This window comes from Melanerpes formicivorus, unplaced genomic scaffold (assembly GCF_026170545.1).
Source record: "Melanerpes formicivorus ecotype bairdi unplaced genomic scaffold, bMelFor1.0.p_v2 SCAF_14, whole genome shotgun sequence".
NCBI classification, from domain to species: Eukaryota; Metazoa; Chordata; class Aves; order Piciformes; family Picidae; genus Melanerpes; species Melanerpes formicivorus.
The window spans coordinates 12,709,186-12,728,156 of NW_027142366.1; the positions used below are offsets into that span (position 1 = coordinate 12,709,186).

At 38.2% G+C, this 18,971-nt stretch overlaps 2 protein-coding genes across 2 annotated transcripts in view; one reads left to right on the plus strand and one right to left on the minus strand.

Moving 5' to 3' along the window:
- Positions 1 to 10,347, plus strand: part of SHISA9 (shisa family member 9) — a 178,120-nt gene extending 167,773 nt beyond the window's left edge. Inside the window, exon 4 of the mRNA XM_068147098.1 lies at positions 7,708 to 10,347. Within this exon, the coding sequence (XP_068003199.1) occupies positions 7,708 to 8,078 (371 nt within the window). The 3' untranslated portion in view covers positions 8,079 to 10,347. The remainder of the gene's footprint in view (positions 1 to 7,707) is intronic.
- Positions 1 to 18,971, minus strand: part of LOC137445408 (uncharacterized) — a 390,880-nt gene that overhangs the window by 159,673 nt on the left and 212,236 nt on the right. The window lies entirely within an intron of this gene.

An 18,971-nucleotide genomic window follows, 5' to 3' on the forward strand; every position in this document is an offset into this window, starting at 1 on the left:
AATTTCAACATTACTTCTACATGGTATAGCCATCATATTCCCAGGTTGGTAGAACCTATTGATTCTAGTAAATTAGAAAAGCTCTGGTTTTCTTACACTGGTCAGATACAAGTATTCTGCATGTTGTTGGTCTCTAGACTAGGTAGCGACGTGTGTGTGTCTGGAGCATTTTGACCAGAATTAAATCATGATATCACTGCAGCACTTTGCAAAACTGTACCATAAATATTGCAATTTAAAACTATGCTAATCAATGCAGTCAAACAGACAAAGCACAATTGGAAAAGCTGTTTTACATATTCAAGGCAAAACCTGCCTAAATCTAGTAAACAAATGTTTATTGAAAGAAAAATATGACTTTGCAGTGCTGTGGTGGTTTTTTTTGGTCACAGAAGAAGGATGCTTCTGCTCACAGACATGGGGCTGCTCTTGTGTTCCAGGAAACTGTAACCCCATACACAAGGGTACACACAGTGCCTGATGCCTGAGGAGTTAATCAAATTCTGTCTCAGCACTCTCAGCCAAGCAGCAGCCTTTGCTGCCTGTAGTGGATAAGGAGAACATTGCTGAGACTGGAGGCTCTACTTACCAAGTCTAATTACATTCCGATTCTAAAGCATTCCTAATGCATTTCAAAACCCAGAAATATTCTGGCCTCTTCAGTCTTTCAGAAACTGTCATATAAGTAATCAATAGAAAAGAAATGTTTGGGCCTACATATAAATGTTTCATCATGTCTCATTGTGAAAGTAGTATTTTATTTCACCGGCAAAACAAAATGCAGTCTGGTATCTGGAGATGGACAAGCTCCTCTCGAGCAGTGTCTGCAGAAGAAAAAGTTGATATGGCATGTCTTTTCACACTTGGTCTCTCTCCAGATAAGTATAAGAAATGAAGTGGTAAAAGAGGCCAGAAGAACAATAATGCAGATCCACAAAAAGTAGATTCTACCAAAATTATGAAATTTATGGTGGTTCTATGCATTATGCATTTTCTTTACCTCTATCAGTAACAGGGGAAGAAATACGAGAAAGTATCCAGAGACATAAAATGGTATCTGCCTTCTCAGAATGCCTCAAACCAAAGTAAATTTGTATTAGAATTTTGGGGAGAAGAAAGGCAAATATTCAGGAGAGAAAGCAATGCATTGCAGCGCACAGGCCGAATTCTGCATTCTCAGAGGTCAATACAAGAACAGAGAAGGAGACAGTAAAAAAAAAATATTGCCTTTGTTCTTTCTTGTAATTCAGCATGATTTAAAATTGTCCCATTTTATACACAATCTTTCAGTGCCCCTGACATGAGAACCTCCAACAACCAACCATGAAGTAGATACATTCCTTCCTCTTGGTCACATACAGATCTGTCAGATCGTCCTACACCGTTAGCATTGTAGGAATGGAATCATGTCTACTTACAACATCTAGCTGTACTTTGTTTTCCAACAGACTTCATGTTATGCAAAACAAATTCTTCTATGCTCTATGATGCCTGGTGAATCCCTTTATTGGAAAGACAGGTCATTATTTGTGTGCTTTACTGGATGGAACACACACTATTCAGTGAATTTATAAGATCAAATTCACATCTGAGGATAGCTAATAGGAACTCAGTCCATGTTAGTTTTTTACCCTCATCCAAGAAAAAAAAAACAACTTCTGCTAGTGTGGAAGAGATATTTCTTTGATTTGCAGATGAACTCCTCCAAAACCTCACAGTTACCTTATATCTTGGATCCCTGAATATTTTGTCTTAGACATCAGCTTAGAAAAGCAAATGAGTAAGGAATCACACACTCAGGCAGGACTGACCACCAAAGGCAGCAGCCTAGTAATAACCTGGGCAAGATTCTTGTGTTGTCTTTAAGCTGGGATTCATAACACTTTTGTCTTTCCGTGAGTTTTCACTTTCCTTAGAGAAATGTAAGGTTTTCATTGCTTCAGGTAACTCTACTAACTTCTCAGCAAAGTTATGGCTGTAGAAGCAAAGCCTTGTTATAAACTGTTAAATATTAGATAGGGATAGCTTTACTGTTACAAAGAAAACATCCACAAATAGGCAGTTAGTGCATTTTAGGTGTTACCTGGTGTGTCATTGTACTAGTTTCATTGCTATCCTCTCCCCAGCACTTTCCATTGGCTTGCTTTCTGTATCTCTAGCCCCAGTTTTGAAATACAGTCTCTTTGCGGCTAGAGGAGAGCTCTCAGTTCCACAAAGTGGTTCTTAAAATACATCCAGATAAGAAACAATTCTGTGAAACATCTACTGAGACATAGGGTTCCCTACATATTGTTGTATCTTCTAACTGTGACTGCAAGCTTTCACTGAAGATTATTTCCTTTTTTAACAAATGTCTTCAGAGCTTTTGTAAGGGCTCACTCCTTTGTGGATTCTCCTCTTTCACTTCAGAGGTTTTTTCCCACTCCTAGGTGCCTACTTTGACAAAACCTGTACGACATAATTGTCTTTTAGGATTCTACACATCTCCCATTGCTGTAAGAAGTGGTGCAAGGATTCAGAGCCATTTTGCAGACCCACAAAGATAAGAGGATTGTCAATGAGGAAAAGAGTAAAAATTGCTGCTTTAGAACTACACAAGACCTCCTTATTTAGCTGCACTTTCTACACAGAAACTCTTGTAACTGCAATATTTTACAAGGAAAAGAAAAGCACTGCACAATGCTAATGCATGTTTCACAGGACTCTGTGTCAAGAGTCAGCCACTTTGATGACTACTTAGGGAGCAGAACAGTATTACATAGCTTTAGGGCCACCTCTTGGCACAGATAACATACACTTGAGTAAGCACAATGAGAGACTCTGGACCTGTTACAGCCACAAGGACTTTTGCCAATTATTTCCAAGAAAACATGTTTTCATCTATAGCATTTACTCTGTAAGTGACTCACTGGTTTGTTTTTTGAGTGACTCAATGATTTTATTTTATAACACATGAAACTTTCAAGTCTGGTCATGGTCAATCACTATAAGTGAAAGAAGAAACTTTGTCTCTGTTAGTGGCAGATTTAGGCAGAATAGTGAATCTTGTATCAAAACATACCATCAAAAGCCTATTCTGGCCACTTCATCTAAATGAGCCTAAAATCACTGAAGGTTTCCTAGGTGTTCCTCTAACTTTACTATGCCATGTAGCTTGGTAGCTAAACCCTCTCAAAACCAAAACTCAAGGAAAGAGGCAAAGGTCCCAATCTGAGACATCTGACAAGGATACTGACAAAGTCAAGATCAAAATAAAACAGACAGTTGTGGTCACTTTAAGGCAATGCTGGACTCAGATAGGAGTGAGGAGTGATCCACCTTTTAGATGATAAATTCATGGTTGTATAAGAATTTAAATCTACATTCTCTGGCAGCAAGGTGCATCCCAGCTTCTGCTGGGTGGTCCTCACCCAGACTCACATTTTGAAGAGCTTGTGCTGTGGAGCAGATGAAAATTCAAGATTTATTAGTCTAGAAAGACAAAGGAATACAAAGCATCTCTTTAGCTTAAGAAAGTGCTCAGCTGGGAGGGAGAAATCCTGCTTTTGATCCTTACACCTTTTCTACATATTTTCAGTTATTCATTTCATGCACAGCAGGTACAAAAGCCCAAGTTCTCCCCCCTTCAAGGCATGCATCTTAATGTTGGGGAAAAAAATTCATATTTCAATATTTTTTCTACTACAACAGTAACTAAAATTATGGGTGCATTACCCTAAGGATTAAAAACCTTACAAAAATATTAAAAATGTAAATATTTCTATAATTAGTTGCCAAAACTGGAGGAAGGAAACACAATGAATTACCCTTGGAATTAAAGCCCTTCTTTTACTCTTGTTCATTGGGCAATTTTGCAGCTCTAGTTCTCTAGTCCTTTTGCAAACACTAGAGTGATATCTTTAAATCCTGTTTTATTGATTTATATACAGAAGATGGTGCAAAAGGCACTTCTATATCATCTTTCATCTACAAATCTCAGTATACTCTACAAATAGCAATTAAACTTCATAACACTTAACTGCCTCCTCCAACGTGTTAACAACTTGTTTTATGGCTGATGAAACCAGCGCAGAGGGAAGTTGAGTCATGTACTCAAGGTCACAGAATAAATCCATCCTGTAACTCAAAAATGTCACTTTGCATGCTTGAAGTCCATAAAATATTTATAGGAGCTGGTTAAGAAAAGAAGAATTCCTGAGATTCACAGTTGATTTATAAAATCGTTGGCACTAAGAGATCACAAACCCATGCTTTTCCTGACAATATATTTGTTACAAAACCATGCTCAATACTATTCTGAATCTTGTCTTCTTTGAGAATTGGAAGTTTTCTGCACTAAACTAGCATCAGCCAGACTGGGGCAGAGCACACTGGTACTATGCAACCTATAATCTAGTCAGTATGCAAGAATAAAGACAGCTTCAAGACTTGGCAAAAGCTCTTTCAAACCACTGAGCAATATGGTTTTATCAATGCATTTTTCTGCTACTTATCTCCTGCAATCTTTTTTTCCCCCACCCAATTCTGGTAACACTTCTATGTGTAAAACTCTGTGTGCATGATGAAAGAAAACTGCTTTAAGGAGGTTAAAACATTAGATTAAGAGGCTGCCTTTCACTATTAGCACTTAACTCCTAGGCATACATAAGAAATTCTCAGACAAAATCCTGTAAACCATTATTTGATCAGGACAAACACAAACAGCAGCTCTCCCACACTACAAAGCACATGCAGTGAGCCATTTGTCATATGTTTGCCAGCCTTTGGCTTGACTTTGCCAGATCAAAGCCTGCTTTGTTCTCTTCAAGTCCAATTTCCAAACAACAGCTGAGAAGTCCCTAGAAGAGAACTAGGTTTCTTAAAGCAACTCTAATGTAGTTATATTTACAGAATTAATAATTCCACTTTCTGTATGATCTTCCCTAAGAAACCAACAAGGGGATAAAAATTTATATATAACATAGCATAAACAAGAGCAAACCCAAAGATGTGTCACAGGCACAGTACTTGTGAGGCTGATTTCTTCTTGGTTTAGTTTTTACAGTGGGGGTGTTGTTTATATGCAGCAATAATACAATTTACTCTTCTGTGAGGACATCAGTCTTGATGTGTTTGGAGATCTGAGTAACATATCTAATGTCTAACAACTCAGAGATGCATGAACACTGCTGGCAGTGGAAAAAGGTACAAGCAAGAAAAAAATAAAAAGAAATGAAAGAAGTAGCTTCAACTTGTGGCTTTTTTTCACTTACTCATACAAAAGAGAAAACCAGCATGAAAAATCAACCAATGCAGATATCTGCAGTTCTTGGCCATTATTTACATAACTGCATCACCACCATCTTCTTTTTAAACAGAAGTGATTATTTTCTTTGCAATCGATCACCAAAGATCTTGGTTATGCAAAACGAATTGTTGCAGCTTTATTAAGATAAATTTTGAATTGCAAACTTAATATTTGACTCCTTCCTTACATGAGATTACCTTACTTTTTAATTTTTCTATGCAAATTAAACCAATTTAAACATGGGAAAAAGCAGACAAATAAATCTATATAAAGATCTGGACATTAACTACACTGAATTTAAATGACATGAGCTAGCATGACTTTTCATACGTAGACAATGCCTAAATCATAAGATACAGAAGCCTGCTCCCCAAACCAGCTGACTTGCAGTGTCTTTGATATAAAAATGTATACACCTAAATACTTGATTGAATATTCATGATGCCACTGTTTTTCCTCAATTATTAACAACAGATTAATGAAAAATATAACAATACAGACTGTGTTTCCAACCTGGGTTATTCAACTTGTATATAATACTGTTTGGGGAGGTTCAGTGAATATTAACATATAAAAAGTACAAGCCATATTCAGAAATTAAGAAGACAAAAGAGAGAGAGTGATAAATAAGTACAACTTCTAGATGGTTCAGATTACAGATCTTTAATTGAAATAATTCACCCCAAAATCAAAGCAGAACTTAGCAGGTTCTCTTTGTAACATATTACACAGCTATCAGGAATTGCAACTGTCACTCATTGATTAAAAAAAGAGAGGGAGGGAGATGAGTAAGACTTACAAAGCCTAATTTTACAGCACAGACAAGCAATTTCAGTTCAACAGAGAGGAAACATCTTCTCTGACAACAAAATTAAGAATTTAAGAGCAAAGTCCTGTTGCAGTTGTTATAGAAAAAAAATACCATGAGATAATAAACAGCAGATCCTTGTGGTAATATTCCACCCTGTTGAGAAGCCAGGACAAGGAAGATGAAGAAGTGAAAGCTGATCTTGAAGATTAATGTGGTCCTGATGGGAATTTCACCATTGTGCATAAAGATACAGTTCAGAACTAAAGAGAAGGAGAAAATTCAGAGCGCAACAAAAGCCTCCTAGCAATTCTAGGGAGAGAGAAAAGGAGGAACAATAAACAAAAACAGTGCAGGGAATTAAAAACCTATTCATGATGAAGGCAAAAGGAACTGAGCTGTACAGACAGCTACATGCACAAGACTGCTGCAGAGAAACCTTAGATGGCATAGCTTCAAGGAAAATGGATGGATCTAGTCAGGGCACAGCAGAAGTCAAATCCAAGCTGACACAATCCTATATTCAAAGCACACCATTAATGATTAACACACCACTATGTTAGTTGATCTACATATTTGGCACTATGTTATATAAAATTCAAGATTTTTTTTTTGGGGGGGAGGAGGAGAATAAACTCTCTTTACACAAAAAAGCAAGATTTTACAAAATGAAATTCAGTTAAGATTCCCTTAAGCCCCTGGTACTAAGTCTCAAAATTTAAATCAGTTGCTGAACTGCTGCAGAATGCCTTTAGCTGCCTAAGCATGGTTTGTACTTTTAAGCAAGGCTAAATAAATGCCAGCAATAACAACAGTCATCAGACTTGAGCATGCAGTGGAAGACAGTAGTCTAGGAAATCACAGAGGGCAAAATCTTAATTTGAGAACTGCAATGCAGTATATGTTGACAAGGCTGTTGCTGTATTTCTTAATGGCATTGACCCCAGAAAATTCTGTTAGAACCTGGGATTTAGGCTTTTCCTCATCTGTAAAATTACTGTCTGAATACCTGAGCTTCAGCAACCAAAATATTTTCAGGCCTCGAAAGCACTAGTGTACTTCCAACAATTTAGAAGAACAGACCCCACTCTTCATTTTGCCCTAACCACTATTCAACAGGAATAGATCCACACCACCTGACCTTACAACCACCACCTGAATGGTGCTTTGCATTTAAAGGGCTGTGGCCTTATAAAACAGGGCATCCCAGAATGCCCTAATATTTCTAAGAAAGTCCTAAACTTCCTATGCTATGTGAGATGAGCAGCAATAAGATTCATAGGACCTGCCCCCATAATGTAACTATCAGCATAACCTGAGTAATTCGGGGCAGGGCACAACCTTTTGTTAAAGGGCAGCAGGTTTTTGTCTGCATGTATGAAAAGTCTATCATAATAACATCCAAAAATACAACACAGAGAGAAAATAAGGGGTGGGAATTGGCATGGATTTACCCTAGTGATTAGAGAGGAAAGGTGGCATGGATTTCTCCTACTGATGTACCTGTGTCTAGTTGGCAGATGTAGCTATGCATGACCTGCTGTAAAACTGCAGTATTTTTCTGAAGTCCAACTGATGTTTTTTGTCCCCTCTCTTTTTCAAATCCAAATAGCCGACAAAGTCAATGATGACTTCTACACCAAGCGCCGACACCTCGCAGAACTGGCTGCCAAGGGGAGTCTGCCGCTCCACCCAGTGCGCCTAGATGAGGAGAGAGCTTACACAATCGACAGTGGCCTAACCAAACAGAACGGGCAGAAATCCAAAATGTCAAAGATCCACACACACCCACTAGGTTACAATGCCCACTACAAGACCTGGGATCCCACCGACCAGTCTCTTAGACGGCAAGCGTACACAAACAAGGGGAAACACGGCATGCCAGACCCAACGTTAAGTGATCCACTGACGACCCGAAGCCAGCATTATTTGGGCCCACAGCCATACTTCATAACTAACAGCAAGACAGAAGTAACTGTTTGAGTTTGCTTTCTTTTTTCCTTTTTTTTTTTTTAATGAATCCTTTACAAAATCACACTCAAATACACACACAACACAAACACTCAACTGAAAGGCAAAAAATACATTTAAAAACATAAAATAATAATTACAAAAAAGGAAACAAGAAGGAAGAAACTTCCACCTGGACACTCTTAGTATCCAGCCAACTGTAGGCCGAAGAGTGGGTTAATACCATTCAGCAATACACACTGAAGGTTGAATTATAAACTCCATTTGTATTTCACAATGGAACACAGACCCTTGTGACTAGATTTTTTTTACTTGAAACTAAAATCCATGATGAGAAGTAGCACAATCTAGAAAAACTTTCTGTCTGCTTAAACATTTACACTTTGTTCCTGCCTTGAGACAGAGGAAGAAAGAGAAAACAATATACTGTAACATATTATTTCAGAGAGGAATTTTGTATAAAACCTATTAATAATCAATAGACCTGTAAAAAGCCAAGACCAAATATCTTGGTACAACCCCTAACATCTATTATTTTACTTCTACACCATCCTATAGAAAGTGCAAAAAAATATATAGACAATAAGGGACAAAGACTCTTTCACAAGAAATTCATGAAGACTGTTATGATTAAGAGCATATGGGAACTTTCTGGCTGGTAGAGAATTCTGCAGGATGATAACAAACAGCAGAAGATTTTATTTCAATTTACTTTGTTTGATTTGAGATTTTTGGGAACCTCCAAAATAAGAAGAGACGTATGACACAGAAAGCTGCTGGGGGAATAAGGGCATCAAAACATTCCCTCTCAGTCCTCCTGTTTTCAGGCAGATGGTAACAATTCTCACTTTGCAGACTGTCAGGACTTTTTCTTCACCTAAATGTTTTGCCTATCTTCAACTGCTTCAGACTGAAATTAAGCGTGGGTGGTGCCTTTACTGTATTACTATTGTTCAATGATAGTCTTGTTTCTCAAAGTGACCCCTCTGTTCCTTTAAGCTATTTCCTCATGTTTTGCTAAGGATGACAAGGGTTCTGCCCTGCTCAGCCTCCTCTGTTTGTCTCAAAGGGAAACTGGACTATATCTCCATGCAGTGGTTGCACAGTCGAGACTATTTAGTTAATCCCTCCATTTTCCCAGTTTAAACTTTTCCCCTCCAGTCTCTCATTTTGTACTTGCTTTTAGCCATGGTAGTTCTTTGTAGTTCAACTAAATGTTATATGGTATATTGTCTCTACTGTTTGGCTTTCTATAGTGGTGTTCCCTCTTGGTGGACTATTTGGCGGAAAAGGCTAATAATGGATTAGCCTCAAACGTCAGAGATCTGGGTTTAAACTAAACAATTGAACTTGTGGTCTTGACTGTGGTTCTGATGAGCTGGATGCCTTGTTCGCATGAGTAAAACCACTCTTGAATTCGGCATTAGTAGTAGACTCACAGTCCTGGGCCTGCAAAGGCTTTGGCACATCCACAAAGAGATAAACAGAGTTGGGATGGGACGGTGGTGCTGCAACAGCCTGATGGCAAGAAATGCACTCAGTCTTTCACTTAAATTCCTGCCCTTCCCTCAAAGCAACTTATTTGGCTAAATCCTAACTAGCTATCTCACTAAAGTTGTATTTTCACCAGCTGTTAAATTCTTCTGGAGATTAGTTTTGGAAGAGTATGAAGGGAGGAGTGAGATCTGTGATGTAAGAAGAATAGGAAGTGGCATTTCTTACCGTACTCAACTCACTAGCAGTGTTCTTCTTAGTCAAGGATGCAAGGGCTAAGAATTTGCAATGTGATTAAATAGAGAGCCCTTTTTTTAGCTATACTGAGACTGATTTACATCCTGAGAGCACCGGCACCTCTCCATAAGAGCACTGCTAAATTGTACAATCATATGTTTTAAGACTATCAGAAGTGGACAAAGCCCACAGGACAAATACTTTGCACACAACCCAGATTCTCCATTACCTTACTTTTATTCCTTTAATCTTTATTGCCTTCACAACTGGCTGACTTAATTTGACCCTTTATGGAATGTTGCTGTTAATCCATATGCTTTAGATACACATTACAGCTACACTCTAATTCACACAGGTTTCGTGTAACTTAAACATATTTTACGTGGAAATATTTTAGTAACTGTATGTTCTGTAAGTAAACCCGTGTTAATACTTGTTAACTACAGAGTTTATGATACCAATAATACTTCCTACAATAAAATGTTGGTTTGTTTTTTAAGAATGTTTATTTGTAAACATATGTATTCACTATATTAATATGAATTTCTTACCTGGCAATAAAACTGATTCTATGTGAATCCAACTTGCTGGCTGATTCCTAAATTTGTATTACCAAGCCAATATTTTAGTATTAATTGAGCTTCTGGAGCCTCTCTCTGCAGCCCTTGGGGTTCATCTCAGCATGAATGGTGGTCTGACTCTTCCATTGGCAGTATTGTGAAGAAAAAGTTCTTTGAAAAGCAGCTGCATGTTGTGTGCATTACATACGTGCAATGACAGTTACAGACAAGGAAACAATACCCACAAGACATTCAAGCTTTACAAAGCTGCATGTGCCCTGTAGGCCTCCAGGCACCACACACAGCTTGTTTCACTTGATCAGTCAATTAGTTTGGAGTAAAAAAAGAGCAAAGTGTGCATAGGGCCAGATCCAGGTCCTCATGAATACATGGGAGCTCTGCAATGAGTTTCAGCCATGTTTCAGGATTGGAACTACCCACTATGCACAGATGAAACACTGGTGTATGCTGCTTTGAAGTCTTTATATGTTCATTACAGAAAAACCTGTACCCATCTGTGTACCAAGACTGCTGGAACATAAAGTCCTTTACAGGCTTTCAGTACTGCTAATGGCTCATAAACCTGACAAAGAACAGAAGTTCAGAAAAGTAAAGTGTTTGGGTAGCTCCTCTTTGCTTTGCTGCAATGATATCTCCAGAACTCAGATTTTAGATTTTAATAGATCTGGGAAAAGATTTATGCTTTACCCTATTCTTATATGGAATGGGTATTGAATTTTCAGTACTATATAAATAACCTTTTGCAAATCCCTTCTGCACACAGTCCTGCACACTCTATTTAATCCTGGTCTCTACACAAAGTCGTGAAGGACTTCCAGTGATAAATATAGTCTTTACTGTAATTATATCATCTTTCTATTTGGCATAGATAATTTAATTTTGCTAAAAACAATTATGACAGGAAGTACTATTGTATTAGATTATATCATCTCATTTATCATCTAGTGGTGACAATGTGAAAATAGGATGAGTACCACATTACTAAAAAATAAGCGTTGTTATTTTTCTGAGTGGGAAACTCATATTATTGTCTCTACTGATTATATATGGCTTGGGATAACTGGTGGCATTTATTTCAGCATTAATCTGTGTATAGTAGTAGCAATGCCATTCTATCTTGGGTATGAATGCTGGTTTTGGCCAAGATGGAATGAAAGTAGTTTACATTTCCAGTTATCAAGCAATTGTTCCCTGTATTGTTTCTAAAATATCATTACTTGATCAGTAAAAAATAGCTTCAAGGATACATTAAAATGTTAATTAAAAGTAAAGAAAAAAAATCCTATATTAGTTCAATAACAAAGCCCTAAAGGTGTAAAATGCTGTTGCAAGATATTAGGAACTGCTTGGATAATTCCTGGTAACTAATCCTCTAAAAATGAGACTGGTTGGGGAGACCAAATGTGAGGTTTTCTAATTCCAAATAAAATTATTGATTTACCAGTAGTTTGGCAGAGGATGTAGCATACAGTGGCATTATTTCAAAAGTCACCTGGAGTCATGGCACTTTCCTGGTTTATAAGATGTGCATTACATTTACATTACATTCCATACAGCTGCTGCCCACCTTAAGAGGTGAGATGTACAAGATGCCACATCCTTCAAGCCACATTCAGTGAGTCCCATGAGGCTGCACACAGAAGAGTAGATGCCTAATGTGGTAGTATAGGATTCAAGCTTACCTCAAGTGTTTGCCTATGACATGAGCAGTGTTTTCTCAACAACAGGCTTAATGCCAAGGGATGACAATAGAAGTGGTGAAGGAAGAGGCTGTGCAAAGTGAATTTGTCATTGGTAGCTTGGGTTGTTACTCATAGAGCGCACCTCTTGCAGCACTTGCGCTCTGCTCTAGCAAACTGCACAATCAGACCAGCTGGCTCTCCTGGTATATATTGTGTTAGACCATGTTTAGGAGGGCAATGGCAGATAAGTGTGACTAATGAGGGAAGATAAACTTCCATGTTTCATGCTAAACCACTAAATCAATTCAATTGAAAAATGTGACATAATAGCACATTAATCTCAGCCTACAGATGGGGAAAAAAAAAAGAGCCAGCAAATGCTATTACAGCTAAAACCCCAGGGGAAAGCTTTCAATGTAAACACCAACATACAGCTCTAATTTGAAAAGTGGCTGTAAAAAACAATTTGCAGAATTCATGCTTTAGAGATTTTCAGACTCAAATTAGCTCAGCTTGCAAGTAAGATGTGTCCTTATACCTGCCAACTCAATCTGGAACATGAGTGTTAAACCAGACTTTTCCTCCCCATCCAGTTGCATTAATGAAAGTCAGGACTGAATTAGGAGAGTGGTTATATCCTGTATTTGCAGAAAAAAATGCTGTCAGACAAAAGCAACTGACAGGACCTAGTAGATGCTTCTTCAGAAGACATACCATAGACAATTTGATGCAACTCACTCAGTTGTGCCAGCCCTACAAGGTTATCAAAACCTAAGACAGATGTATTTGTCACCAGTGACAACAAATGACATTTTTTGACACTGGAAGAAAATCAGTCCTGACCCTATGTCTTCCTGTGTCAGAATCTGCCAAATAAACAGTGCTCAAACAGGCCAGGGCTTCCTGGATAGGCCCTCCCCATCCCAGGACTCTTAGCAACATAATGGTCCTGCTTCAAGAGCAAGGTGTTCTCTTCAATTTAATTTTTCATCTTCAGAGTTTAGGGTCCCTTTCTGGGAGACAGAAGCTACGGATTCAAGCTTACATGTTGTGGAGACAGGTCTAGACCCCCAGTCTACTACCACTGTTCTGGTTTCACATGTGAAGAGAATCAAATGTTACTTGTAGCTAAGAGCATGATTCAATGTTAGAAAAATTTTGGTCCTTCACAGATGCATGAAGAGACTCTTTGTACCGATCTCTCTCTGCAGGCAGCTTGAGATCAATTTTGCATCCAAACCCCAAATACTTTTGCAAAATGCTGGGGTTTTATTGTTGTTGTTTGTGGTGAGTTTTTTGTTGTTGTTGATTTTGTCTTGGTGGGTTTTTTTTGTTTTTTGGTTGTTTTTTTTTTAGTAAAGGCAGAATTCATTTTATTGGTCTATCCAGAGCATAACAATACACTCACTTAAATACACAGCTGTACCTTGTCTAAGTCAACACTAGCTTGTTTCACTTAGCAACTTCACCTTCATTTAAATTGTAAGAGGGACTGCTGTCTGTTAATAGGGGTTGATGCTGCAGTGACATAGTTCATCTTCTGAACTTGCACATCAAATGTTGTGTGCATCCCTCACAATAAATAAGGCTGGGAGTACAACAGGCTATCAACAGTGATGATCTCAAATCAAGAGAGAATGTCAGGCAGTGCTGCTGCTCAAGCTGAGGTTCAGCTACAAACTAGAACTGAAAAATGGGAATAATCACAAGCTTTTTCAGTGGCCATTGTCAGGGTTATTATGTCAAGGAAACAAGCCCCAGCATGTGTGCCAATGGAGCCACTAAAACTCCCTGAGCAGAAACAAATTATTCTTTAAACTGCATGCAGCCATTGGCCTCATTTTCACTCTCTCATATTTGGGTTCACACTAACATTTTGATCACAGATTTTGCCAATGTTAGTGCATATAATTCCCTGAGGTAATTGGTCCCCAAGGGAAAAGAGTACTTTACCTGCTTCTTAATATTTCTTTAAGCAACAGAAATATTGCAAATTGTAACTGTGCTCTTTTTCCCTGCCACAGGTGAACAGAAACTAGATTTTGCTTTGTCCTTTCACAAGTATGGAGAGACCTCAATGACTCCTACTTTTCTGTCTCTTTTCATGGCAGTGTTATGCTCCAGTATGGAGTGTTTGCATACCATCGAAGAATAACCCTGATTTGGAAAATCCACCTAATTATCTTGCTACATTTTAGAGATATTATATTACTTTTGAAGATGGGATCTACATCCCTAATTTGCTTCACTACTTTTGAAAATTAAATACTAAGAAAGCCACATGTTAAAGAAGAGACAGTCTAAAGGAGGAAAAGTGTCCTTTAAGGCTGTAAGGGGAATGATAATATTAAGAATGATAGAGAGCAACTTGACAGGATCCATTAAGGCAGAGACAGCTTGTGTATGCTATTATGCACAAGACTCTGCACAAGTATGCCTATGCAGAGGGAACTGTTCTGATTTTTACTAACAGTGATGTATGAAATGTATTTTTTTTCCTGTTCCAAGAGATGCATCTAAAGAGCACAAGGTTAAGAGTGCTCATAACAAAGGTGCCCCATTGAACACAGCAAGAGACACAACATTGTACAGTGTGACTCTAATAGCAAAGGCCTTGATCCTGTACTGCTGAGTTGGTGGCAGGCTTGTCAGTGTGGGAAGACCAAAACCCAGGCAACACACATTCACTCTTTGATATGAAAAAATGTTTAGGCTCCACTACAAGTCATTTCTTTCAATCAGACACCAACTAAATGGTACGTGAAAGAAAATGCAGCAGACAGCTGACACAGATCTCCTGGACTCAGTCACTGCTGAGACTGCAGTTCAAATAAATAATGCCTGCAACACTGCCTAGTACCAAAATGCAATTATCCTGCCAGGATCTCAGCTACCTGGTTGACACAGCTCATAATGGTAGGGAAGTCTCCACTCTCAGGTTGTTGCTTGACTTCAGTGTGCATCTTCAGAATCTGTGAAAAACAGCCACTACAGCCAATAGGATACTGCAATCTGCATAGAGTCAAAGTGCAGGGTATAAAACATATCACTTTTTACAATTAGCATCAAAACATACTGAATTTTGAGGCCTAGCTCAAATTTCCTTGTGATTTGCTGCCCAGCTTCTCAGAAACCTCTGCCTTAAGCACTCATCCTTGTTTTGATTAATATTTGGCTGCTTACTTACCAAGATACATTTTTTTTACATTCTCTGCACAGAATGAGTGCCACAGCAAACACTGGTATGCCTCATGCTCTTACTGCACTGTGCAAAATAGGTTATTATTTATTGATTATTTTATTAGCTGAGATATTCTCCAAAGATTGCAGCATGAGTTTTCAGCAGGAAATGCCTATTTCGCCACTCCCAAACTTACTGATATTCACAGTTCACTTATTTTTGAGGTTGCACTTCCTTAACAGGTTAGTAACATTTACTTTAAAAAAAGAATAATCTATATACACTACAAAGGCTATTCTGTTTCTTTTTATAATAGGAAGAGAATATATGTGTACTTGCAAAAAGATTGTGTCTGTGGGGAGCGTGAATGAACTGGTGGAAGAGAGAGGACACTACACTTTAGAGACAATACTGAATCCTTTACAGCTCTATCTGTAATATTACAGCCCAAACCATTGTGTAATACAAAAGCACTACAGAAAGTGAAGTGTAGCCAGTGCATTTAATAACTTCAGGGAAAGATGAAGTTGTCTTTCCAATAATGAATTTCCACCATGTTCCATTATATTTGTGTACTCTTAACAGTGACCTTTCAAGATGGGCCACAGTTCAGAAAAAAAGGTAACATACAAAACTGCATAGCTAGTCTTTGCAAAATATTACAGTAATCAGAAGCCCTGAAAACTCTTTTCTGTTGTCTTATCTGAAAATGTGAGGCACATGTATCTCTTACACGTATATATAGGAAAACAAGAAAGAAGGGGCCATGCAAGGGGCCATGGTGTGCAACACCTTGTTAATTCTGTCAGCATTAGAGAACACCAGCCAAAGGGCATATTACCGGTATTAACAGCAGCAAGCAAGCATGCATTAAAATGGTTAAGCAGGTAGCATTAATGGTGTGGGTTTTTCCTCTCTCCTCTGCACTGGCTTTGGCTTTTAGTTGTTTGCAGCTGCTTGACTGGTTGAATTTGGGTTTGTTAATATCAGAAAGGATGTATTCTCATCAACAAACAAAAAAATGAGGAAAAGGCAGATTATCAAAACTGTCCACTAGATCAAGAAAAAGTTACAAAATATAAGAGGTGACTAAGGCTGCAGTAAGAAAAAAATACATAGAACTGATAGTTATGCCTTTTAATCACTAAAGACATTTTACACCATCTGCTAATTTCCCCTCTGTCAGCTGCACAAGGGAACCACATGAGAGATGCCATAATAAACAGAGGTATTTTTCCCTCTTGGAGATCATAAGTCTCTAGAACCTGTGGCATATATGTTCACTTACACTCAAGCTGTTAATATATACAAGTGAGAAGAGAACCAGTATTTTTATCAATGTGGAATAGCAGCTGAGACAGACAACACAACCTCCGCAGAGGGACATATCCATATGTTACACAATAATGAATGCCAGAAAAATAATACAGTGTTGGGGCTTCTCTTGGAGGACTCTATTAAAAGGCATTTTAACTAGAGGTTAAAATAACACACCACATAGAACTGACATAGAACATGATATTAGGAAAAAAACCCAACCCACAACACATTTGGAAATGATCCACATTAGCCCCCGACCTGTTTCTATTACCCACTTAGGACACATACTGCCTCCTGCCAAAGCCCTGCTATGCATATACTATATTTTTCCATCTTTTCTGTTGCCTAGTAAAGGGTTTTGAATTTGCTGCCAATTCAATCCCTAAAGCACAGATGGGAATAAAAAGCATCTTATCTCCTTGCATACTATTCTGCATCATGTTTTCCACTATTTTCAAGCTGTACAATCTCTCAAGCTGCATGACATGAGTGTTTCCCTTAGGAGGCTATTTCACATAGACACAGAATTCTAATACCCCTCGTGCATATTCCTGTAGGTAAGGTTTGAAGCTGTGATAAAGAAGCCCTCTGCTCTCATCAGTTTTCATCTCCTTTCAGCAACAAGAGGAAGAATTGCCAGAAAGCTGTTTAAAGCTTTCTCGATCCAAAACTTCATATTGACTGAGATGCTAGCAGAGAAGGCACTTTTGGCACTCAGTGAAAACAGAAAGTATCTCCTGAAGGATCCTAATCACAGGTGCAGGTTTCTGTCCTGAATTCTCTCAGTGATGCCTTAAAAGTCAGTTGCTCATTTCTAATGGTTAAATTCTGCCTCCAATCAATAAGGTAGCAAGTAGCAGCAGATATCATACAGTTTATCAAGACTTTTGATTCTGGTTTGTGTCACATTTTCATCAGAAATTTGAGGAATGTGGGTTACATTAGTGTACTGCAAAGTATGATAATAATGAAATTGCATAGCTATCAGTAAGATTCTAACCAACCAAAAAGAGGAATCACAAAAGTGATCAAAGCATATTTGTATTTCATTGTCTAAGCCAGTAAGGAAACAGTATTACATTTACAGTTAACTGCTGTCAATTTAAAAGAGAAATGCAAAACAAGAATCAAAGTGTTTACCATATAGAATGGTGGTATGAAATCAATGGGACAGAGCACTAAGGACTAATGCATGGTACCATACACACAGAGTTATATATCCATATGTATACATGTATATATTATAGATAGGGATAATAGCACAGACATACACATTCTGTCATAACAGCTCAGGCAACAGACCTGCAAAGTATGGTGCTGAGAATTACAACACTATACAAAGTGACTGGGAGTCAAGAAAATCAGAGGCCAAATAGGAAAATCATGTAAAATAACCTTGCCGCTCTGCTCAGATGTAATAAAGCCTCAGCTAGAATACTGTGCCAAGCCTACCAGAGATAAGCGGGTTGCTGGAGAGTACCAGGGAAGAGAAAAATCAGTAAGGTCGTTGTAATCAGTTATTACTTAACCAGTATGAAGCAGAGGTGTAATGAAAACAAACTGTGAGGAAAACAATGAAAAAAACCCTACAGTTGTTTATGCTACAGAACATGGGGACACTACTGGAGAGATATGATATAATTTGTAGCAGAGTTACTGAAAAGAGGGTAACACAGTTCATGTCTAGTGGAAATAGAACACTGATTTAGATGACTTCTCCTTGGAGAAGGGGAAGGCTTCCACAGGACCTCCATGTAGTAATGCAGTTGCTATAAAGATGATGGAGGCTCTTCCAAGGAGACACATGGAGAACGGACAGAAAGGTTCAAGTTGCACCAGGAGAGGTTTCAGCTTCATTTTTTTGTTGTTGCTGGTTTTGTTTTTCTTTACAGCAAGAACAATCAGTTAATGGAACACCCCTATCCCCTCATCACTGGATATTTTATAGATGTGTATGGACAGAATGCTAGGCTCCCTTTCCCTTAAAAGGTTAGACCACTCAGCTCATCAAAGTTCCTCCCAACCTGAGCCATCCTCTGAATTGTAAGCTTCTCTTCTCATACCACTGGCAATGAAGGTAAGGAGTGACTTACATAAACACCAGTGTTAGTACTACTCCATTGATTACTAACAAGCACAGAGGACTTCTAATTTTAAGACATCATATAGCCAGTAATTGACAATAAATCATGTTGTAAGTGGCAGCGTAAAGTTGTTTGTACTATGTAGACTTTAGAAATACAAACCCTTCTTCAAAGAACTTGATTTTGAAGTAGAATTACCTGAGGCTAACACAGAATGAGTTTTGAGGATTCGATCAATTTGCACCACAGAAAAGTCAACAATTTTACCCAGGATTATAATTATATTCAGTCAGGCCTCTCCTCCCCAGAACATCACCATGCTCTAA